General features: G+C 39.6%; 1 protein-coding gene across 3 annotated transcripts in view; it reads right to left on the minus strand.

Annotated features, from left to right (window-relative positions):
- LOC130907329 (syntaxin-binding protein 5-like) overlaps nt 1–24,751 on the minus strand; it is a 172,269-nt gene that overhangs the window by 17,244 nt on the left and 130,274 nt on the right. For all 3 annotated transcript variants that reach the window (XM_057822271.1, XM_057822270.1, XM_057822272.1), the window contains 9 exons: nt 20,735–20,889; nt 20,220–20,292; nt 19,989–20,136; nt 18,807–18,874; nt 16,721–16,761; nt 13,710–13,930; nt 7,972–8,147; nt 7,774–7,899; nt 4,571–4,722 (listed from right to left, as the gene is read on the minus strand). In XM_057822271.1, coding sequence (XP_057678254.1) covers nt 4,571–4,722; nt 7,774–7,899; nt 7,972–8,147; nt 13,710–13,930; nt 16,721–16,761; nt 18,807–18,874; nt 19,989–20,136; nt 20,220–20,292; nt 20,735–20,889 — 1,160 coding nt within the window. The remainder of the gene's footprint in view (nt 1–4,570; nt 4,723–7,773; nt 7,900–7,971; nt 8,148–13,709; nt 13,931–16,720; nt 16,762–18,806; nt 18,875–19,988; nt 20,137–20,219; nt 20,293–20,734; nt 20,890–24,751) is intronic.

Here is a 24,751-nt window from a genome sequence, read left to right on the forward strand (position 1 = left end):
CGTTCTCGCCATCTAACACAGGGTGGCAGTGTGCCCATTCTCAACCTGCACACGTGTTCGTTTCGGTTTGTGGCAGTGCCATTTGACGTCATTAATCTCCATAACCGCATCATCTCACAGGTCAGGGCTCATTTGTTGTTGTTTTTGTTGGTAATCTCCAGCAGCAAAGGGCTGGAAAAGGTCATTAGCTTCTCAGTGGCAACGAGAAGGACAAGATTTGAATACAAAAGCCACTGTTTTGTGATTCATATATGGAAAAATATGCCACCAAAGGTAAACGTCCTAAGCAAATCGCGTTAGACTTCAGTGGCCTATACTACGAAGCCGGTTGTCTGGCTTAGCAGGGTAACTTCGAGAGTAACTTTCTCACATGCGACGTAAGTTCGCGGCTATGCGAGACTACGAAAGGTGGATATGTTGGAACCGGGAAGTGTTGCCATGGCAACACACGCCACACGCCAAACCTGGTCGTGTCAGAGTTAGATCTTGCTTAACATCAGGATTCCAATTAACCACGCTCTATTTAAACAGCACTCCTCCGCGGACGTGTCCTCCTGACAATGACAGCGTACTTGGACGACCCATACGACATTGGCACGCGGATTGTGAGGGGCTCTCTCCGGAGGGCACGGGTATTTCGGGACCGCCAGAATCCGCTGGCGTACCCGGAAGATGTTCATCATGAAAGATATAGATTTTCAGCTGAGGGAATTCTTTACCTGTACCAACTGATCTAGGCAGACGTCACTAATGTAACCCGCCGAGTCAGGCCCTCACAACCGCGCAGATTGTGTGTGCCTGTCCGTGCGCTCTTTCGCCAGGGACAATATATGTATTCCATCGGTGATGCTGAATATCTGCGTAAGAACACTGTATGCCGTGCGATTCGGAGTGGGGTATGGAAACTGCAAATCAAGTTTATTGATCGGACTCGGGTCGGGTCGGGCTGGATTTTTTAGGCCCACACTAAAAAAAAGAACATACGTATTCGTACAGTCAAGGGGACTAAACATACAATCATTCTGTTTCGTGTGGTGATGCGTGACAATTATTTCTTACTGTTAATGTACCAAATCTTATTTTATTGTCCTGACAGCAGGCTTTATTTCTTTTCATGGACATAAGTAAACTGGCATATTGACGCATTCACAAATCACACGATCTGTAAATTCGCTGTCAACAGACCCGTTGCGCTCTACTCGCCGAAGCGGTGTTGGATTTCGCGGGGAGGGTGGATTTTAATTCCTCATAATTCCGCATGATCATCGCGCATTCCTCCTCCGTGAAGTAAGGTGCCCGTGCCATCGTCACAAGTAGTGTTTGACTCTGGTCACCGCCCCCTTTTATGTGAACGCGCAGTAACTCTGACTGGGTTGACACAGGTTCGACTAATCAACCTCATAATCAGCGTCGTAGTACCGATTGACCACAAACTAGACAACCAGGTTTTGTCAACTCCGGTTACCCGATGGTAAACTGGATTACTTCTGGGGAGGTTGAACTCGGTTCGTAGTATAGGCCACAGGTCAATGAGTATTTAAAGCAAGGGGCCAAAGTTGTTCTCGTTGCAGGATGTCATGACTGTGAAAAAAAAACAAACAAACCAACAAACAAAAAAAAACTTTTTAACCCTTTCAGGATTGGAGGTCACTACGGTGGAGATGTATCTCATTCACTACCAGCCCAGTGGCCTATACTACGAACCGAGTTCAACCTCCCCAGAAGTAATCCAGTTTACCAGCGGGTAACCGGAGTTGACAAAACCTGGTTGTCTAGTTTGTGATCAATCGGTGCTACGACGCTGATTATGAGGTTGATTAGTCGAACCTGTGTCCTCCCAGTCAGAGTTACTGCGCGTTCACATAAAAGGGGGCGGAGAGCAGAGTCAAACACTACTTGTGACGATGGCACGGGCACCTTACTTCACAGAGGAGGAATGCGCGATGATTAAAATCCACCCTCACCGCGAAATCCAACACCGATTCGGCGAGTTGAGCGCGACGGGTCTGTTGACAGCGAATTTACAGATCGTGTGATTTGTGAATGCGTCAATATGCCAGTTTACTTATGTCCATGAAAAGAAATAAAGCCTGCTGTCAGGACAATAAAAGAAGATTTGGTACGTTAACAGTAAGAAATAATTTATCGCGCATCACCACATGAAGCAGGATGATTGTATGTTTAGTCTCCTTGACTGTATGAATACGTATGTTCCTTTTTTTAGTTTGGGCCTAAAAAATCCAGCTCGACCCGACCCGAGTCCGATCAATCAACTTGATTTGCAGGCCCAAGCCCAACCCCCCCTCCCAAAATTTTATGTTATATTTGTGAGGACTCAGGAGAAGAAGAAAATGCCGGGATGCCATGCGTTGTTGCGTAAATTAAAGCCCGTCTTTTGTAACGAATTTTCGCTGACAAACAAGACTGTAAGATGCATATTCAATAAACATTTATATCTTTTATATTTGTGCGTCTGTCCTATCAGTGGATTTGACAATTTAATCTCTTAGAGTTGGCAGAAAAAAACGCAAGTTTTCTCAATGTTTAAATAGATCTATGATTATTATAAATATTTACACAACGAAATAACGCTGGAAAGTCCGTTAAATATATTTCTTGTATGAGAGCAAAGCTCCGCATTCGTTTACATTCAGCGATTTCAACAATCAATTTGAAGCGTTTCCATACCCCACTCCGAATCGCACGGCATACAGTGTTCTTACGCAGATATTCAGCATCACCGATGGACTCATGGAATACATACAGGTATATTGTTCCTGGCAAAAGAGCGCACGGACAGGCACACAAGCTGAGCGGTTGTGAGGGCCTGACTCGGCGGGTTACATTAGTGACGTCCGCCTCGATCAGTTGGCACAGGTAAAGAATTTCCTCACTTGAAAATATGTCTTTCATGGAGAACATCTTCCGGGTACGCCAGCGAATTTTGGCGGTCCCGAAATACCCGTGCCCTCCGGAGAGAGCCCCTCACAATCCGCGCGCCAATGTCGTATGGGTCGTCCAAGTACGCTGTCATTGTCAGGAGGACACGTCCGCGGAGGGGTGCTGTTTAAATAGAGCGTGGTTAATTGGAATCCTGATGTTAAGCAAGATCTAACTCTGACACGACCAGGTTTGCCGTGTGGCGTGTGTTGCCATGGCAACACTTCTCGGTTCCAACATATCCACCTTTCGTAGTCTCGCATAGCCGCGAACTTACGTCGCACGTGATAAAGTTACTCTCGAAGTTACCCTGCTAAGCCAGAAAACCGGCTTCGTAGTATAGGCCACTGGTCACAGAGTTTAATTTATGGTAGCTAGTAAAAGATGGTAATTGATACTGAAAAGGGGATGGATCATGCGATTGTGTCCAGCCCCTTCCAGTTACAATGGATTGGACGTCTATTGCCATCATAGGCAGCCAAAACAAAAGACAAGACAAGACAAGACATGACAAAAACAAAAACAAAACAAAACAAAACAAAAAAACAAAAAAACAAAAACAAACCAAACCAAAAACCAAACAAAAACCAAACCAAACCCAAAAAATACAAAAAAACAAAAAAGTACAATTCCAAGGGCAAAATACACATGACCCACTTATTTAAATGTACAGTATGTCTTTTCGTCTTCTTTCATTTCATTACAATTTCCTTTATTTTTTAGTTTTTTTTATAATTCATTTTCTATTTAGAATTATACCTATTTTTTTTTACTACTCGAGGCTTTTTAATTTGCGTTTTTCTTCTTCTTCTTTTTTTTTTTTTTTTTTAAAGACTATTGAATAATTTGTCCCCCCCAAACATGGATCATTTCATTCATTTGTTCATTTGAATTAAAATGAAGTACATTATATATCTTTTTTTAAATTCCCCATCACAAAATACATGCGGGCAACACTAATACTACAATTGGATATCAAATGGGGGCCGCGACATATTGTTCCATGGGCCCCAATTGGCCCCTGGGCCGCATATTTGAGACCTATGTCCTATAAGAATGTAATAAAAGCAGTTAAAAGAAAAACAATCATAATTTGAGCACAAAGGAGTTAGTCAATGACGGTGACAGATGACAAAATTAGTGCTGCAATAATTAATCAATTAACTCGAGTAATTCGATAAATCCAAGTAGTGTTCTAATAGTTGGTTTTGAAAATGTTTGCATTTAGTTTTATTGATTTGGATGAATACACTGCCCTCTAGTGGCAACAGTGAATATGACATAACCCATTTCATGGCTGAATCTAGCTGCTCCCTGTTAAGACCAACATAAGCTAAGTTTTTGTTTGAGCTAATGTTTTTTTAAGGCATTCATAATTTATTTTCTAGGTATATTTAGCCATTTTTGTGGGAATATGTGTTTGAAACATTCGTTATGAAAATTGTAAAAAAAAAAAAAAAAAAAAAAAAAAAATTAGCATTTCATAGCATTTAAGCTAGCGGACTTTTGCTACTGGTTCAACTGGTTTTAACTGGTTCAACGATTAATCGACTACTAAAATAATCGATAGCTGCAGCCCTACAGAAAATTATCCACTGCTGGTATCACATATAATCATTAGTTGACGTACCTCCAGAGGGTTGCCGAGACTTTCTGGGCGATCGCGGTTGTCTCTGGTATGGATCGTTGGACCCGTACAGTTCTAACGTCCCCAGGTTTAACACGACTGTTTTCTGGATGTAGTCCACCACTGCAACACCACTACTGTTGCCAAACACCACCCTGTGTGAAGAGGGTTTATGTACAAAGTGACAAAGATAAAAGTTTAGGGACAAGCTTCACAAGCGTAACTTCTCTTTAAACGTAAACATTTGTAAATATCACCCAAAGATTTAAAAATGCACATGTCAGTGTATATTTTTATCATATCTTTTGAAGTTACTAAACCTGAATTGCCTCTTAATAATAAATATAATTAGAGGGTGAGATATTTTGAGAATTTGTACAGAACGGTAAGCATGCTGATGGTGACTTTTTGGTTTAAAAAATGTGAATGTGAAAGGTGTCTTTTCTGTAATATGTTGAAATATGAGAAGGCAAAGATGTGAACCTTGTATTTTAATGTTTCAGTTTAGTGGGAAGTTTGTGGTAAAAAATCAGTGACCTTTTGGTCAAATACGTGAATGTGATAAATCTTAATTGTTTTGTTGTAAATTGTTTATGCAGTGTGTTGAAATGGAATTCAAGTGATTCACATGAAAATGGAATGGGAAAGACATGAAACTGAACTGTTGAATGGGGATTTTCGTTGGTTTAAAACACAATTTCAAGGGAAATGGGAATTTTAGAAACAAAAAAATACAAGTTTTTGCCATGTGCATTTTAGGACCAGTGTCAAAAGGATATAAAATGGTGGTGAAGTGACCAGGAAAAAAAAAAAACAATAACATACACTATCTTATGTGTGATATGCATATGGCGAAAAACACAGCCAAGGCTGAAAAAGAGGTTTCTGCTCTTGCACCCCTCTTTAAAATAAACTGCTGTATTTTAAGCCAAAAGAACTGTTGTGTTTGATCGAACAATATGTCTAGATGCTGCCATAGCAGTTTCATGGCACATTAAGGCCCCGAACAATTTTTAATTTGTCCGTTTTACCCTGTAGTCCCCCGTTTACAGACATCGCGCAACTGCTTTTGTTTCAACCGAGCCATAAAAAGAAGGTAATTACATTTCTTATTCGAAATGTCTGTCATTTTTAGCTAACGATCATTAATTGATGTCTAATATTTAGCTTAAAAAAACGACTTTATATAATTATTCACTCGCATATTTTAAACTTTTAAACAAATTACGTCACAATGAAAATAATAGTGTCTGTAAATAGGTCACGGATGTCTACCTCATAACTATCACTTAATTGTATTTTTTGTTGTTGTTGTTGTTGTTACTGTCGCATTTTCCCCGATATTTTAGATGATAAATAATCGATCCCCCCCCTAAAAAAATTGGGGAAAAAAAATTTAAAACTGTAACTATCTGAAAATCTCGACCACTCCTTGATGTCTGCGATTTCTGCATTGCGACCCTTGTTATATTACCGTGTTTCACCCATAAAACCCCTAAAAAGTCAGTCTGTGGCCATTCACAGCTGTGTCTTGAAACTTGGTGAGACATGCTACACGGAGTTTTTGGATCGAAACAATGTAAGTACGCGATAATATCACGTTATAATTAGGGTTGTTCCGATCATGATTTTTTTGCTCCCGATCCCGATCGTTTTAGTTTGAGTATCTGCCGATCACGATATTTCCCGATCCGATTGCTTTTTTTTTTGCTCCCGATTCAATTCCAATCATTCCCAATAATTTCCCCCCATCATATACATTTTGGCAATGCATTAAGAAAAAAATGAATAAAACTCGGATGAATATATACATTCAACATACAGTACATAAGTACTGTATTTGTTTATTATGACAATAAATCCTCAAGATGGCATTTACATTATTAACATTCTTTCTGTGAGAGGGATCCACTGATAGAAAGTAATTCTAAAAGGATAAATGTGACTTTGTATATTGTGACTAAATATTGCAATCGAGTGTATTTGTTGAGCTTTCAGTAAATGATACTGTAGCCATCTGTTCTGCCCAAATGCATGATGGGAAGCGCAACCATGACTGTGCGTAGTGGTACCAATTGATATATCTTCTCTTTGTTGGGAAATAACATAGGGTGTTAAGAAAAAGATCAATTACTACCTTTCTTCCCCACATTGCTTCCCAGGATGTTTTTTAACCTTAGGGAGAGGGATTGTAAGGCTTTAACCAATTAAAAAAGGCTCCAAAGGCTGCCAAAATTCACTCTACTCATTTTACGCTGCCTGTTAGCTCTATATATAGGTAAAACGGTGCCATTACAGATTGAACGCGACAATGCGTGAGTGGACCGTGCAGCGCATGCATTAATTGCGTTAAATATTTTAACGTGATAAATTAAAAAAAAAAAAAAAAAAAATTACCGCCGTTAACGCCATAAATTTGATAACCCTACTTTAAGCCTGAACTAAAGACTCTGGATGAGTGTAACACATTATGTCTGTAACGTTAAATACAATTAGAAAACAATTCATTTAAAAAATATATATCTATTAAAAAAAGGCATGTCCGATATTTTTTTGCTGATTCCGATACTTTGAAAATGACGTGATCGGACCCTCATCTCTAGTTATAATCATGGTGTCTTTAATTATGACATCACATCGAGTTGGGGTTTAGGAGTTAATTATTATTTTTTTTGTTTGTTTTTGTTTTAAAAATGCCCTCCTGTTCAAAATTTTTCTTCCCCCAGAAAATAGAGATTTTAAGCTTTCCGATGATGTATCACACATGCGTACAGGACAATTCTGAAATTTGGCCAAATTGGGGGTCTCAGAGCGGAGCTTTAAGTCACCTGAATGTTTTCCGCCCTATACATCCTTTAGATATAAATGGTGAGAAATTATTGTTTTAACTACTTGTGTGGAAAATATGAGATTTGAGCATCATAAGTGACAGTGATCACAACAGCAAATGGATGTGTGAACAGAAAAGAGTGCAGTAACACATGAGGGCATACATGACAATAGTCACAGGCACATATTATTTATCCTCTGCAAAAAATGACTGATATTTTATATTAGCTGGTCTCAGAGGCGTATGCATCTTATTGCATTTTCACAATTATTTGCTCTTACTTTAAAAAAAAAAGATTATGAAACATAATTTTGGCCTGAAATATTATCGTCTGATTATAGCTCTGGTAAATCTTGATGGTGGTGCGTTCACTTACAGGCCGTAGGAAGAATTTAGTGCCAGGCTGGTGATCTGCTGAGGAGGTTCACCACTCACCCACACCAACTGGACCACCAAGTCCACCTGGTAACCCGCAGACTGCTTCAACGGAGTGCTACGCACCCTGTAAAGCAGTTGAACTAATGAATGAGGATGGCAATGCATGGGTTGAATATATAAGGGGGAGATTGCTTACTTGAGGCAGGGTGTGTTGCTCCCGTCCGAGTTGTTGCTGCTGGTGGAGGGGTGTGAAGGTGGCCCGCTGGTCTGCGGTGAAGCGCCCGGTGTGTGGTGCGACGACGTGTGTTCCCCACCTCCACCCTCGGGAGACTCGATATCGTTCAGTTCGTACTGCATTCGTACCTCCAATAGCTTAAAAAATTTTTAAAAATCAGAGGGGATGAGTGAGTTATGAATGTCGTAATAAAGCGATGTATTAAAATGAATGGGAATGCTTTTAATCCATTGAAGCCTCTTACAAAATCCTAAGAAATGTTTGTAAAAAGTGTGTGTAGGGGGGTGTGAGAAAGAAACAACCAAGGTGCGAGCGAGAAATACTTCCAAATTCATCCTCGCACCTGTCAGGAAGTAGCACATGACTATCCCACATCCTTTTGATTGACAAGTGAGTTCTGTCTACTTTGACAAACCCACAACCAAGCTGAAAACCAGCGTGAGATTAAACAGCACTCGACTTTATGTCGCTAAACAGTGAGTCACCACGCCCCCGTCCGTCGCCGTCGAGGCAGATTATAATGATTATTGAGCTTTGCCTCCACACTTCTCTGTCTGTTGGCATGGCGACCATACTGCCATTCTACAAGGGGTAGCTTTCACACGCTTGGAATCACCTTTCCATATGCATATTTTGTTCTTTATTGTGAGTTTTTTTAGTGTTTTTGAATAAATACGGATTAACTTAGGGGCATCAAAATCATTGCTAAGAAACTATGTCGTGGTAAGGTGAGGAGCTTCAGTTAGACGTGCTACATAATTGTCAAAGCGTAAAGAAGTGCTTCTCTCCCATCCTGTGGCAACTTCAGGCAATTTTTAACCCTAAATATTAAGCCTGTCGCGATATGCAGCAAGTCAAATTATCGCACGGTAAATGAGCACGGTAATTTACCCGGCTGCTGCGTGCGTGCGTGTGTTTGCATGTGCTACGTGCACTCGGCACACGTCCGTGTTGATTGCATATGACACTCCAGTTCCTTTTACAGATGTGTATTGGCCATCAACACCCCGTAGAATGAAAGTTCAGACACATATCACATTGTAAAATGTTAGCATTGCTACATTGAGGCTAACGGAAAAAAATGTACTAACCACTTTTGCTTGCTATAAAATATCAGCAGGCTTTTCCTAAGTGCAAAATAGTGGTTAAAAGGGGAAAAAAATCTATTACTTACATCATTTTTTTTTTTTTTTTAAATTTACTGAGTGTACAGCTTACGGTTAGCGGCTTAGCAAACGTACTTCCGATGAACATTTTAAAATAAAGGCACGCCATGTTCAACATTTAAAGATTTCTGGAGGTAATCTCACATACTTCAGATTCTACACTAAGAATAGATTTAAAATGACACCCATTATGAAAAAATCTGATTGGCAATGATAGTATGATGTGACAAATGATAATAATTTGGCTTCAAATTTGTTAATATGCGCACTTTGCAGTGCATTTATTGCACTTGAGTAGGTGATTTACTGTATTGGCCGGAATATAAGACAGTGTTTTTTTGCATTGAATAATACTGAAAAAGAGGGGGTCATTTTATATTCGCGGTTTAGACGTTGTACCCATTAATGACGCTAGATGGCGCCAGATATCATTGAAGCGATGTTCTGTCATGACAGTTCTCAGCTACTCTCAAGTTTAACCAGTTTGCATGATCTTATTGCAATGTTTTTCCTTATTCAGATTTGTTTCAAGACTAGCTACAGTTAGACTTCACTTTGATGGTTAATGCAGTTATTGCAATTTTATTGTTTTATCACAATAGATTGGTTTATTTACATTTCAAAAACCAGAAGCCATTCATTTACGAATGTGATTGCACTTTAGTTTATATATTTAAATGTTCAGATATTAAGATTTGAATGAGGCAAAATAACATGCTTTTTCTCTTAAATATATTGTTGCAATCATTTGCTTCGGATGTACTGTAATTATTGTCTGTATAAAATTAATTTGGTATTCAAAAAGTCTTTTTTCAAACTTGAGTCTTGAAAAAGAGGGGGTCGTCTTATAATCAGGGATGTCTTATATTCAGGCCAATACGGTATTAGGATGAATTGCCACTACATTCGTGTTTGAATTGGTTAAAAAATGACAATAATATCCCATATCTGCAATGACTTATGAGAAAATATATCGCCGACTAAAATTTGTTATCGCGACAAGGCTACTAAATAGTAGAGTTGCACTGAAACCGATACTATCTGTTTCGGTACTGATACCAATATGTACTTTTTCAAATCTGGTTTCCAGTCGCAGGTCACCCTACCCAAGATGGCCGCGAGCTAGGCACGCCTCTGTAAAAACAGGAGCGTTTGTCGCCCTTCCCAAGATGATGATAGACCTTTAATCAGGTGGCGTCCAATCATGCTGTGAAGTGAAATGAGTTCATCATCCTTCAAACTCATTTGACGTCTACTGGAGTCAATGGCAGACTATAAGGTAAAAAACAAATTGTTTGTTCTTCCTCTGGCCAAGCTGCACCATCCCACCAATTAGGCTAGGTTCATACTGCATGTCTTAATGCACAATTCCGATTCTTTGTCATATCTATTTTTATTTATTTTTTATTTATTGTCATCATCATCAATATCATTGACAGTTAATAAGAGATAATTTTTTGGCGTGCCTGTTTAGACAGCCTTTGTCCATTGAGCCCGTTCAAGTATTACGCATGCGCACTTATTTGCAGTCCAACACGCGCTGAGCAAACTGACCCGCATGCGCAGAAGCATTAAAACAAATGACTACACATGCTAGCTGTACATCATTCCAGGGTGATCATATTTTGATTTACAAAAAGATGATAACCCAAAACAACTGTTGTGTTTTATAGAACAAAATGTCTATATGCTGCCATAGCAGATTCATGGCGCATTAAGCCCCCGAACTATTTTTACTCTGGAAACCCCAGTTTACAGACGTTGCGCAACCGCTTTTGTTTCTACCCAGCCATAAAACGAAGGTAATTAATTATATTTATTATTCCAAATGTCTGTCATTTTTAGCTTAGAATCATTAACTGATGTTTTGTTTAAAAAAAAAAAAAAAAAAAAAAAAAACGACTTAAAAAAATTATTCACGCGCATATTTTAAACTTTTAAACAAATTACGTCACAATGAAAAATAGGTGTCTGTAAAAAAGTCACGGACATCTACCGCATAACTATCGCTTAATTGTATTTTTTTTGTTACTGTCGCATTTTCTCCGTTATGTTAGATGATAAATAATCGATCCAAATGAAGAAAAATTGAAAAAAAAAAGAAAAAAAACGTTTAAAAGGGTAAATATATGAAAGAGAAAATTTTGACCACGCCTTGATGTATGCCCAAAATCCCCCAAAAATCCGGCTGTGGCCATTCACGGCTGTGTCTTGACACTTAGTCATACATGCTACATGGTGTTTTTTAATCGAAACAAGGTAAGTACGCAATAATATCTCGTTAAAGTCATGGTGTCTTTAATTCTGCTCTCGCGTGCTCTCACCTCCAGATAGGGTTTCGCTGTTTAAAAAAAAAAAAAAAAAATTAAATGCCCTCCTGTTCAAAATTTTTCTTCCCCCAGAAACGTGAGATTCTAAGCTTTCCAATGATGTATCACACGTGCATATCGGACAATTCTGAAATTTGGCCAAATTGGGGGTCTCAGAGCGGAAGTTCAAGGCACCTGAGTGTTTTCCGCCATATACCGTATTGGCCCGAATATAAGACGGTGTTTTTTGCATTGAAAGAAGACTGAAAAAGAGGGGGTCGTCTTATATTCGCGGTCTAGACATTATACCCATTCACGACGCTAGATGGCGCCAGATATCATTGAAGCGATGTTCTGTCATGACAGATCTCAGCTACTCTCCCCATTCACGATGTAAGATGACGCCAGATCAGAGGTTGCGCTAGACTTTTTCGTTGTCTGTCATTTTGACTGACAGTGTCATAAAAATCCGGTCATAATCTATTTTTATCCGTCACTTACATTTTTAAAATGATAATAATGACATATTCAATAGTATTTAGTTTTCATTCATTTTTAAATAATATTCTGTCCGAACAAGCTTAACAAGAGGCAAACAGACAGCGGAGTGCACCAATCAGCGACGGGCAGACGTGCCGTTAGCAAAGCGACGAGGGCAGGACGAGGGACTTGCACGCGGAAGTAAACATACGAGGAGAACAGAGTTTATTCAACATGGCTAGCGCGAGACAAATTGTTGTCAATGTCTCGTGTCGATGTGTTTTAGCTCATTTAAAACTGAATTTATCGCGGATTGGAACATATTCTCGGCTCTCCCGCCAACCGTGTTGTTGTAGAGACGACTTTCGGCGCGCAAGAGTGACATTGCTCGTGAAGAACACGTCACGCAAATAAACAAATCTGATTTGTCGATTGATTTTGTAGCTACTCGAGAGGCTGTGACTTTTCTCTCAGTGTTTGAAAAATACAGGGAGAACAGTCTGGCCGTGCCAGGCAAACACTCAGTTGCCTTGACATTTTTCCGAGTAAGGCCAACGGCGTCATGCATCAAGAGAGACAATAGCTAATTAATATGCTCACTCGCCACCCTGTGGTCTGGGGTGTGAATTGCAACCTGTCAAAATGACGGATGGACTTCAGTTTTTTCCGTCACCGTTTTAAAAAAACGGTCAACGACGGAAAATATTCGGTTAACGCGACCCCTGCGCCAGATATCATTGAAGCGGTGTTCTGTCATGACAGATCTCAGCTACTCTCAAGTTTAACCAGTTTGCATTATCTTATTGCAATGTTTTTCCTTATTCAGATTTTTTTCAAGACTACAGTTACAGTTAGACTTCACTTAGATGGTTAATGCAGTTATTGCAATTTTGTTGTTTTATCACAATAGATTGGTTTATTTACATTTCAAAAACCAGAAGCCATTCATTTACGAACGTGATTGCACTTTAGTTTACATATTTAAATGTTCAGATATTAAGAATTGAATTAGGCAAAAAAAAAAACATGCTTTTTCTCTCAAATATATTGTTATAGTCATTTGTTTCGGATGTACTGTAATTATTTTCAGTATAAAAATAAACTTGGTTTTCAAAAAGTCTTCTTTCAAACTTGAGTCTTGAAAAAGAAGGGATCGTCTTATTATCAGGGCCGTCTTATATTCGGGCCAATATGGTATATAACACAGCATATTATTTCTCTCCCCCGAAAATGAGGCAAGTACTCCCGGGTGTTGAAATCAGTATCTGGAACCTAAAAATGGCATCGGTGCCACACTAGTAATTATGATAACAGCCACTTGGTTAAACCTTTTTGAGGGTACAGCAGGATTGGTTGTGCCGCCAAAGAAAAGAGGTAAAAAAAGAAGGAAAAAAAAGGACAGACAGAGACATATGAGGAGAATTACCAAACAAATGTGCATTTGTATTCATTTTGTAAAATGCACTCAGTTGAAAAACAATAAAATATGATTATGATTTATTTAGTTGTTCAATATTTATTATGGTAGGTCCACCGGCTGACGTTGATTCGGTATGTTATTAACGGCGTCTTTGGGTAGTGCTCCAAAACTAATTTTCATTTGACTAATGATTGAATCATACTGTATGCACAGTGTAATATATAAAAATGTCAATGAATGAGTAATTTCAAAGACTGTCTGTGTGTGCTTCAACAATGATATCTTTGTAGACAATGTTGACATAACAAGAAAGACTCCCCCCACCTGCACCACCTCAGTGGTGACCTCCAGTTTGCTGAAGCGGTAGACGATGATGTTGGCCGACACGCCGGCCACGCACAACATGCGGCTTTCGGCGCACCAGGCCATCAGCTGGATGGCAAAGGGGTCCTCGTCAGACGCCTCGGGGCCGCCTTTGTCCTCTTTGGAGCGGCTCCTGTCAAACACCTTGGCCGTTTTCAGTTTGTAGAGCACCTGGAGCATTACTGAGGCAAACACAGTAAGGTCAGTTTGCAATACAGCAGTAGTGATAAAGAAGTACAGATTAGTCAGTGTACCTTATTAGATTCATCAGCTATCTTTACTGCAATATTTATTTTTCTGATTCATGTTTATTTTTGTGACATTTCAAAACATATCTGCAGTTTCTATTCATTTTTACTTCAAGTATTTTCTCCACCTATTACCTACTTGTATGTACATTATTACTACTTGCACACAACTAGAAATATCTTTTATAAAAACATAATAGTTAAATGAAAACTGCTCTAATGGCAGGTTCTTTCATATTTCCTTATATGATAATATTTGTTTTTTTTAACAAGACGTTTATAGCGTATTTTTAATTAGAGATGTCCCGATTGATCGGGATGCCGATCGATCGGGTCCGATCACGTCGTTTTCAAAGTATCGGAATCGGCAAAAAAATATCGGGCATGCCTTTTTTTTTAATATATATATATTTTTTAATGAAATCGTTTTCTAATTGTATTTAACGTTACAGACATAATATGTTACACTCATCCAGAGTCTTTAGTTTAGGCTTAAGGTAGGGTTATCAAATTTATCCCGTTAACGGCGGTAATTAATCTTTTAAAAATTTATCACATTTAAATATTTAACGCAATTAACGCATGCGCTGCACGACCCACTCACGCATTGTCGCGTTCAATCTATAATGGCGCTGTTTTACCTATATATAGAGCTAAAAGGCAGCGTAAAATGAGTAGAGTGATTTTTGGCAGCCTTCGGAGCCTTTATTTAATTGGCTAAAGCCTTACAATCCCTCTCCCTACGACCAGAAATATCGTGGGAAGCAATGTGGGGAAGAAAGGTAGCAATTGATCTTTTTCTTAACACCTTATGTTATTTCCCAACGCAGAGAAGATATATCAATTGGTAGCACTACGCACAGTCATGGTTCCACTTCCCATCATGCATTTGAGCATGGCTACAGTATCATTTACTGAAAGCTCAACAAATACACTAGATGGCAATATTTAGTCCCAATATACAAAGTCACAAGTCTTTCTAACCGTGGATCCCTCTCACAGAAAGAATGTTAATAATGTAAATGCCATCTTGAGGATTTATTGTCATAATAAACAAATACAGTACTTATGTACTGTATGTTGAATGTATATATTCGTCCGAGTTTTATTATTTTTTTTCTTAATGCATTGCCAAAATCTATATGATCGGGAAAAATTATCGGGAATGATTGGAATTGAGTCGGGAGCAAAAAAAAAAAAAAAAGCAATCGGCTCGGGAAATATCGGGATCGGCAGATACTCAAACTAAAACGATCGGGATCGGATCGGGAGCAAAAAAACATGATCGGAACAACCCTATTTTTAATAGATATAATTTTTAAGAAAACGAGGCGAAACTTGAGTCGTGATACACAAAAACTGAAATCAGTTGTGGTGGAGTCTGAACCCAAAAATTAGTTTACAACAGCTGTCAGATCTAACTCAACAAAGACTGTTCTGCATCATTATGTTTTTTTTTTTTTTAACATGGTTACCATACCAAGGTCTCTAGGTATCAGAAAATCTTATTTAATGCTTTTTAATGTAAATTTTAATGCCACTTTAAACTAATTTAATGCCCATGCGCAACTGCAGATAGTTTCAGACACACAAATTGTAAGTAGAGTTGTGCGACAATATTTTTTTAACTGATAACCTGATATTATTCAACTCAAAAATTCCGATACCAACATATGTGGTCGTGGAATTAACATATTATGGCTAAATGTATTGTGAAACCCCACTGGATACTTTAATAATGATAAATGTAACAACTTCAACTGAAGTTATGGAAAAAGAAGTGCCAACATTTCGCCACTACATTTATTGTTGAAGTAAAATTAGTGCAAACATCAGTTTTTTGATCAAGTGCAAGTACATAGTGCCAATAAGGCACTGCCATATGACATATGGCTCACACAGTGCTTCTGGCTCAAAATAACAACAATGGCACACAGCTTCCATACAGTAGAGTGAATGAAGTATGTAATCTAGTTTATAATGCATTATTTTTAAATTATTTATTGTTCTTTAATTTTTGCACCATGAATGCAAATAGTCTGCTCACATAACAAATCCCAAGCATCTTAGTATGAAGGCATCCAATGGTCTATAAGTATAACTGCTGTGCTAAGCTGTGACCAGCCCTTGCTCAAAGGCAGAAGGCTTCTACATTCACTTTGAAGGCAACACGCATATTTGCCCAAAACCGATAATGAAAAACCGATGTCAATATTATCTGATATCATTTAAAATGCTTTATTGGCAGACAAATTATTTAAATTATTATTATTTTTTTTTAACCATTAAGCTTATATAATTTTAAATGCCTGGAGCATTTAATGTTTTTAAGGTCTGAAATTTAACAAAATCCATTTCATGATTTTGAATTCTTTTTAATGACCAACCAACATAAGCACTGTATACAGCAAATGATAACACCGAATTTCTCCTTTGGGCATCAATAAAGTATTACTTTATCGATCAAGCGATCGATCAAGTCTAGTATCGATCGATCTGTTTCATAAGGATACCTCAATGATATTGAAGACGTCTAGTCAATCAATGAATTATTTAGAAAATAGAAAAATAATACAGTGCAATACTAATGCATTATTAGTACAAAATTTATCTGCACTGTTTTATTAATGAAAATGACTTTTTAGATATAAATTTAACCTGAATGTTTTTAACGTCTAATTTGATAATAATAATAATTTAAAAAAAAAAAAAAAGACTGCTCACTTGCAGAGGCATCCCAAAACTTCACCGTTCCATCAGCATGCCTGAAAAAGCAAGCAATTAAAAAAAAGAAAAAAAAAAGAAGAAGAGATTTTGTATTATTCACATATCTACCTACTGTATACAGTGGGGCAAATAAGTATTTAGTCAACCACCAATTGTGCAAGTTCTCCTACTTGAAAAGATTAGAGAGGCCCGTAATTGTCATCATGGATAAACCTCAACCATGAGAGACAGAATGTGGAAAAAAACAACTGAAGATCACATTGTTTGATTTTTTAAAGAATTTATTTCCAAATTAGAGTGAAAATTAAGTATTTGGTCACCTACAAACAAGCAAGATTTCTGGCTGTCAAAGAGGTCTAACTTCTTCTGACGAGGTCTAACGAGGCTCCACTCGTTACCTGTATTAATGCCACCTGTTTTAACCTCAGTCAGTCACACTCAAAACTCCACTATGGCCAAGACCAAAGAGCAGTCAAAGGACAGCAGAGACAAAATGGTAGACCTGCACCAGGCTGGGAAGACTCAATCTGCAATAGGTAAAACAGTTGGTGTAAAGAAATCAACTGTGGGAGCAATTATTAGAAAATGGAAGACATACAAGACCACTGATAATCTCCCTCAATCTGGGGCTCCATGCAAGATCTCACCCCGTGGCGTCAAAATGACAACAAGAACGGTGAGCAAAAATCCCAGAACCACACGGGGGGACCTAGTGAATGACCTACAGAGAGGTGGGACCACAGTAACAAAGGCTACTATCAGCAACACAATGCGCCACCAGGGACTCAAATCCTGCACTGCAAGACGTGTCCCCCTGCTGAAGAAAGTACACGTCCAGGCCCGTCTGCGGTTCGCTAGAGAGCATTTGGATGATCCAGAAGAGAACTGGGAGAATGTGTTATGGTCAGATGAAACCAAAATACAACTTTTTGGTAGAAACACAGTTTCTCATGTTTGGAGGAAGAAAGAATACCGAATTGCATCCGAAGAACACCATACCCACTGTGAAGCATGGGGGTGGAAATATCATGCTTTGGGGCTGTTTTTCTGCAAAGGGACCAGGATGACTGATCTGTGTAAAGGAAAGAATGAATGGGGCCATGTGTCGAGAGACTTGTGAGTGAAAATCTCCTTCCATCATCAAGGGCTTTGAAGATGAGACGTGGCTGGGTCTTTTAGCATGACAATGATCCCAAACACATAGCCAGGGCAACAAAGGAGTGGCTTTGTAAGAATCATTTCAAGGTCCTGGATTGGCATAGCCAGTCTCCAGATCTCAACCCCATAGAAAATCTGTGGGGGGAATTGAAAGTCCGTGTTGCCCAACGACAGCTCCAAACCATCACTGCTCTAGAGGAGATCTGTATGGAGGAATGGGCCAAAATACCTGCAAAAGTGTGTGAAAAAGCTTGTGAAGAGTTACGGAAAACGTTTGGCCTCCGTTATTGGCAACAAAGGGTACATAACAAAGTATTGAGATGAACTTTTGGTATTGACCAAATACTTATTGTCCTCCATGATTTGCAAATAATTTTTTTAAAAATCAAACAATGTGCCCCCCCCCCCACTCTGTCTCTCATGGTTGAGGTTTACCCATGTTGACAATTACAGGCCTCTCTAATATTTTCAAGTGGGAGAACTTGCACAATTAGTGGTTGACTAAATACTTATTTGCCCCACTGTATTATACATATGTACAGTATACATAAACATAGTGCGTATCTACAGCATTTTTATATGTATTTATTAATATACACGTATGTATACTGTGTGTGTATATATATAACATAACATTAGAAAGACTAAAATGGAATAAATGCATTATTCTGCAGCTCTCTCTGAGGTATACTAGTCAATCATTTCGACAAGACAATTGTATTCCTTCTCTTGGTTTTTTTTCTTATTCACTCTGTGCTCCTGGTTTTCTCGCCAATTTGTCTGAGTGCACTGGGGAGCCCACCATACGGCAAGCGGCGGCACACTCTTAAAGAGCGAGACGGGAACTGGACAAGAATATCATATGAGCTCATGCTTGGAATACATCAGCGGCTACAGTCGCCCACGAGCGATATAGTTATCTTACCCTGTGATGATGATCTCCGGGTAGCTTTGTGTGCCTTGACCCCAGTTGCCGCCACTGATAGGCCACTCCTGGAACACAGCAAATGCGCACGTCCCGTTAGCGTCAATGACATGTCAATATAGGCTTCGATTTAATGAAGACGCGCCTCCCTATTTTGGACATCTATCGTCGCCAATGGCAGCCGACGTGCTAGATAAAGGCAGATAAATGTTTTACATTTTTATAACCCTGTCGGACAGTGGAAGTCAAATGAAAAATAAACCGAGATGTTATTGTTGTGTTCCGTCCCATTAACGGACAAAGAGGTGCGCTCAGCGTTTTATTGTGATTGGCACATAACGGCACATTTATTCACCTTTCACAATAAAAGCTGTCTCGTCTGTGTATGAGTCATTCGATTTAGGAACGGCATTAAAGATAAAATACAACAATAGCGAGATATTTGTCTTTTGCTGCTTGTTTTGTCATTATAATTTATTCTAAACAATAATAAAAAACTAAATTTGTACCAGCATTCAAATGATGACATTTCATGTTTTGGTGATAAAAATAAAAGGAGTGGCGTCTTCATAAACAAAGCAAAATGAATTGACCAAGCATGGCTTGTAACTAAGAACCTTACTTTAAGGTACTTGGGAATTGTAACATTAGTATTAAAATTTTGATTTAGATGAGCGCTCCAAAACATCCAAAATGAAAAGTGGCAAAGTAATTGTTCTCCTTCGAGTTTCAGAAAATTCAAGATCACACAAGATCCAAAAAAATGGCCAAAGAATCAATGAGGCATATTTGCCAGTGTTGCACTGATACCAATGCTAGTATTGGTACCGATCTGGCACTAAAATGACATCATCGGTATGAAGGAGTACTAAGATCTAGTTGCCCACCACTAGTTGACCCACCTAAGATGGCCGGCAGCTACGGTTGCGCGACGTCTGTAAACGGAGATTTTCAGGGTAAAACGGACAAATTAAAAATAGTTTGGGGGCTTCATGCGCCATGAATTTGCTATGGCAGCATATAGACATGATGTTCTATCAAACACAACAGTTGTTTTGGCTTAAAATAAAGCAGTTTCTTTTAAAGAGGAGTGCATTAGCAGAAACTGCTTTTTCAGTCTTGCCTGTGTTTTCCGCCATAGACATTGTGTTGTTTTGCAACTGTTCCGAATGCTCAATGTACCTTTTTGCTGTAGCCCTGACGCTTCTGTCTCGAGCCAACTGAGTAAAGTGCTGGTATGAGGTCCACGGGGCAGTCGGCGAAGTACTCGCAGCAAGTCACCGGGGACTCGTGAATGGTCAATGGGTAGGGGTTCTCGAAGATGGGGTAACTGTTGGACACCAGGCACAAAAATAATTCAGCCTTCCTTCACGAAAGCTTGAACGGTTAAAAATAAAAGTGAGGGGTGCTCACCCGTTTTGTGCAAGGTCGATCACCACTAAATCCTTCTCCAGAAGGACCACCACAGCGTAAGGTTCCTGAAAATCTGTATGTTTCAAAATGTCAAACAGATGCAAAACTTAATTAGGTAATCATCTCTACTGGTATGTTTATGTTTTCATCCCTCTTCAGTCATATACATATTAATGCACCCGCCAGACACAGATGCATACAATGTAATAATCCTTAGTGATGAGATCAGATGGCTGCTAGTGACATAATGAAGTCTCCACTGTTACATAATGCGCGGGCTAATCCGTCCCGCAGTTGCTTGTATGCCAAATGAATGCTTTTACGCAGAAGATTACGTTGCGTTCCTATCCACTTGTTTCAGCTCAACACGTAAAAATATGCTAATTCTATTTAGACGCAGGGGGCTATTGTGCACGGGAAAAAAAGAGCAATTTCCATACATCCCCTTGGGAAATTCTAGATTTAATGCATCTGCGCTCGTAATTAAAGAACAGACGAAGAACAAACAGACTCACCGTTGGGGTATGGCGTCTCGCAGAGGGTGAGGAAGTCGACGATGGGGTAGTCCATTTCCAGGACGGCCGTGCTCTTCCCGTGCATGACCGTCAGACACGGCCGCCGGCCCACCGTGTCATAGGAAAGACCGCCGGACAGGATGATGAAGGGCTCCCTGGGGAAATGAACAGCAAGTAAAAGAAAGGAAAGAAGTTGTGGCAGGGTGTGAACACTTTCTTGGCATTGAATTCATTGGCAGCAGACGCAAGACGTCCAATCCATTTTGACTGGGAGAGGCTGGCAGCCAGTGTTGTCACAGATTACTTGAAAAAGTAATGTAATTACTGATTACTGATTACGCCTAAAAAATTTAATGGCATTACTTTACCGATTACTTTATTATCAAAGTAACAAAGTTACTTTAAAAGTAATTCATGGGTTACTTTTTACCAATTTTTCTCCATTTGCTCTCTCAACATAAGAATGAAAACAGAAAAATGTCTTTACATGTATTGACTTTCCGATAATTGAATTTAAAGGGGAAGATCAGAATATTTCACATAAGGCTTAATCTTCGAGTTAGCGGGGGTTCAATTCGTCAATGGAGTTGATTTCAACCACCATTGACTTGCGCTAGCTAAGCCAGGGGTTTTCAACCCAGTCCTCAAGGCACACTGTGGGTCCTGGTTTTTGTTCCAGCCGATCCAGCAGAGACAGTTGAACCAATGAGGCTTCTGCTAAAACAAGCCACACCTGACTGCAATCAACTGATTGCACTTGTAAAACACCAGATTGGGGAAAAAGTGTTGTCATCTTGTTTGGTAAGAATGAAATCCTGCACCCACAGTGTGCCTTAGTGGAATAGGTTGGGAACCCCTGAGCTAAGCCATTCCGGACCCCTGAAACTAACAAATATCTGACAAACTTGTATGGAATTTGTTGAAATCTACTCCAACAACTAATTAAACCCCCACTAACTATCAGATTAAATTTAATGTAAAAAATTCTGAACTTCGGGTTACGATTAACAGCATATCAGTGCCAATGTAAAACAATGCAAATTGACTGCACAGTAATCAACAACACACAAATGAACTGCACAGTGCAATAAGCCATTAAGGTGAAGGCGGGCGTGAATACACGCGCATAACCCAGAAGTACTCCATACACATATGCGGTCAATTAGGCCACAAAACGTTGCGGCAACTATTAATCGGGATTACAACATATCCCAAAGTTGCTAAACGAACACGTCACCTGACGGCATTAATGTACAACACGAATATGATGTAAACAATTCTTGCCGACTACCCGCCGTTGCGACGGCAGAGCTACGAAACGGCAGCGCATGTAGCGGCTCCAACCTATCGCTAGAACCCTCTAGAACACAGGTGTCAAACCAATTCCAGAAAGGGCCGAGTGGGTGCTGGATTTTGTTCCAACCGATACAACGCAGAGAGTTTAACCAATGAACTTCCTGCTGAAACAAGCAGCACCTGACAAAGTTTAACTGATTACACAAGTAAAAGATGTAATTGGTGAAAAGGTGTCCTTTTCATTGGTTGGAAAGCAAACCTGCACCCACTTGGCCCTTTCTGGAATCGGTTTGACACCTGTGCTCTAGAATGAAGGAAAAATATTCCCGTTCATTCATGGACGCACACAGATCAACATTCCCTCGCACATCTCAAGAGGTGGCTGTACTCGGCTCAAATGTCCACCCTTGCTACACACGCCTTTCTCAGTCCCAAAACACTTAGCGCATGTGACTCGTGACCAAAACAGAAACTATGAGCGGTTAACATGGAAACGAACGCGTAGTGGGAATCTTTCTAACATTTTCTATTCAAACTGCTCTTCTTACATGACTACAATATTCTTTATTCTACACATATTATGAGGCAATAACAAAATAGTAACGCAGAGACACTCAGGAAACTAACTTTAATCAGATACTGGTTTGGAAGATTGCCCATTACTGAAAGAAAGTAATCGCATTGCTATAATGTGTTAGTGACCAGCAGCGATCCCTCTCGCAGAACTAGGTGTGAATACTCATGTTTCAGTGCCATTGATGGCATTCAACGTTTAATCCATATGGACTGGGAGGGCCGAAACAAGGGGCGAAGGTTAGGGGGGGTGCGCCGGCCTCAAGGGGGCCTAGTTTGCAGGTGTGAAGGAGGTGTGCTTGGGCAAGGAGAGGGTCAAACTGAAAGGCAAGATGGTTCGCGGTGCTGTAATATAGTGTTTAACTCATTTTCTTCCCAAAACGTATAAATTCGTTCTATTTTTAATTGTTTCAGTGTCCCAAAGACATATTTATATGTCCTTTATGTTTTGTTTTTTTTCATAAGAGACATCTCTGGGTTCTGATTCAACTGAGCTCCAAAGCACAAAGCTGAAAATCCATTTTAAAGCAATAAAACTGCACACTGGAGGGCAGTAGCGTATTTGGTAAGATCCGCAACCCGATTCAACGGCAACCAACGGCCGGGGTGCCGGCAGAAGGATGCCAGGCGCTGGACGACTGAGCAGAACGACCGGGACCACCAGTGCGGCTGACGATGTCGTTAAGTCTGTGCTGCTCGCCGAGCAGGCCCCGCAGATACTCAAAAAAATCCATCTTTACGAGGCAGGCGGAGATGAGGGAAAAGTTAACCCGGCTGTCGCGCCCACAACAGCGTCATCTCATTTAGTTATGTGTAAATAAATTGTTACTTTGCTATCAAAAGCTCTATTTCAACTATTTGTCGTTTGTTATTTTGTAAAAGGAAAACATTACTCAGATGTTTGGGATGTAACTAAAGCAAAAAATAGTTGTGTTCAAGTCAAAGTTATGTTTGAAATGTATGTGTTCACAAAAAAGCTCAATTTCTCTCTTTTTTTTTTTCATCAGAAATTGGAAAATTGCTCAAACGAAGCTATTTTCTAATGCTGATTTCTAAAGAATGGAAAAAGATATGAAGTTACTTTTTTCCTCCTGAAAGAAGAGAGTGCTCTTTCTTTTGGTGGGTTCCATGTTTATATAGCAATAGAACTGAATTTTCTCTGGGCCTTGCAATATCAGTCAAAATCCAGTAAAATGGCTGGGAGCAAAGGGGGTTGCACCGGTGAAAATGGCTGGGAGTGAATGAGTTAAGTGTTAAAATATGCACAAACACACTCCCACTGCACCGGGGCCCCTAAGGGGGCCAAATTTGCGGGCCTTCAGAGAATTTTCAACTAGCACCGCCCCTGCCCCACCAATGAGATGATCGTCTTGAAAGGCCTGCAAAAGTATGGACGGGCCTGCGAATAATTATCCACAAGAACCCCCACCCACCGGACGTTCGCCTCAGAGGGCCCGTTCATACTCATCACACCCGGGGCCCTGTTGACATTTGTTCCGCCACTGGGCGAAACGTTCATTCGCCCAAATGGATTAAGAAATATAATTAGAATTGAGACTAGGCGTCCAGATACAGTGGTACCTCTACTTCTGAAATTAATTGGTTCTGGAAGTAATTTTGCAAACCAAAAATTCCATAATGAGAGACCCATTTTCCAATTAAATACCCTAATCCGTTCCACGCCCCCCAAAATTCAGACATATATCTTTTTATCAAGCATAGAAATGCATCAAAATTTGTATCAAATACATGTTACAATTAGATTATTGCACAGTAAACATAAAATGAGAGTTGTGTATAATGTAAAAAAAAACAATAATAGAGTAAAGAATAAAAGTTAATACACCCACGTAAAGCTGTCAGAACACCTCACGGCCCGAGGGGCGAATGAAGAGGACGCTATGGATACAAACATACACATACAGTAGAGGTCCCGCTTACCCAATTGGATGCCAGGAAGATTCGAGGCAATAGCCAATGGCAAAGCAGCTATAATTATGTTACGTTCAGTGGACTCTGGGAGCTGAGAGTAGCACCCCATACTGTATATTTGCCTTTCGTATCCTGAAATATATTACGTAATAAGAGGCAATATTTTCCCCGTTGAAGCGTGCCATAACCTGAAAATTCCGTATGTAGAGACATTCG

The sequence above is a fragment of the Corythoichthys intestinalis genome, chromosome 19 (genome assembly GCF_030265065.1).
Source record: "Corythoichthys intestinalis isolate RoL2023-P3 chromosome 19, ASM3026506v1, whole genome shotgun sequence".
Taxonomy (NCBI): Eukaryota; Metazoa; Chordata; class Actinopteri; order Syngnathiformes; family Syngnathidae; genus Corythoichthys; species Corythoichthys intestinalis.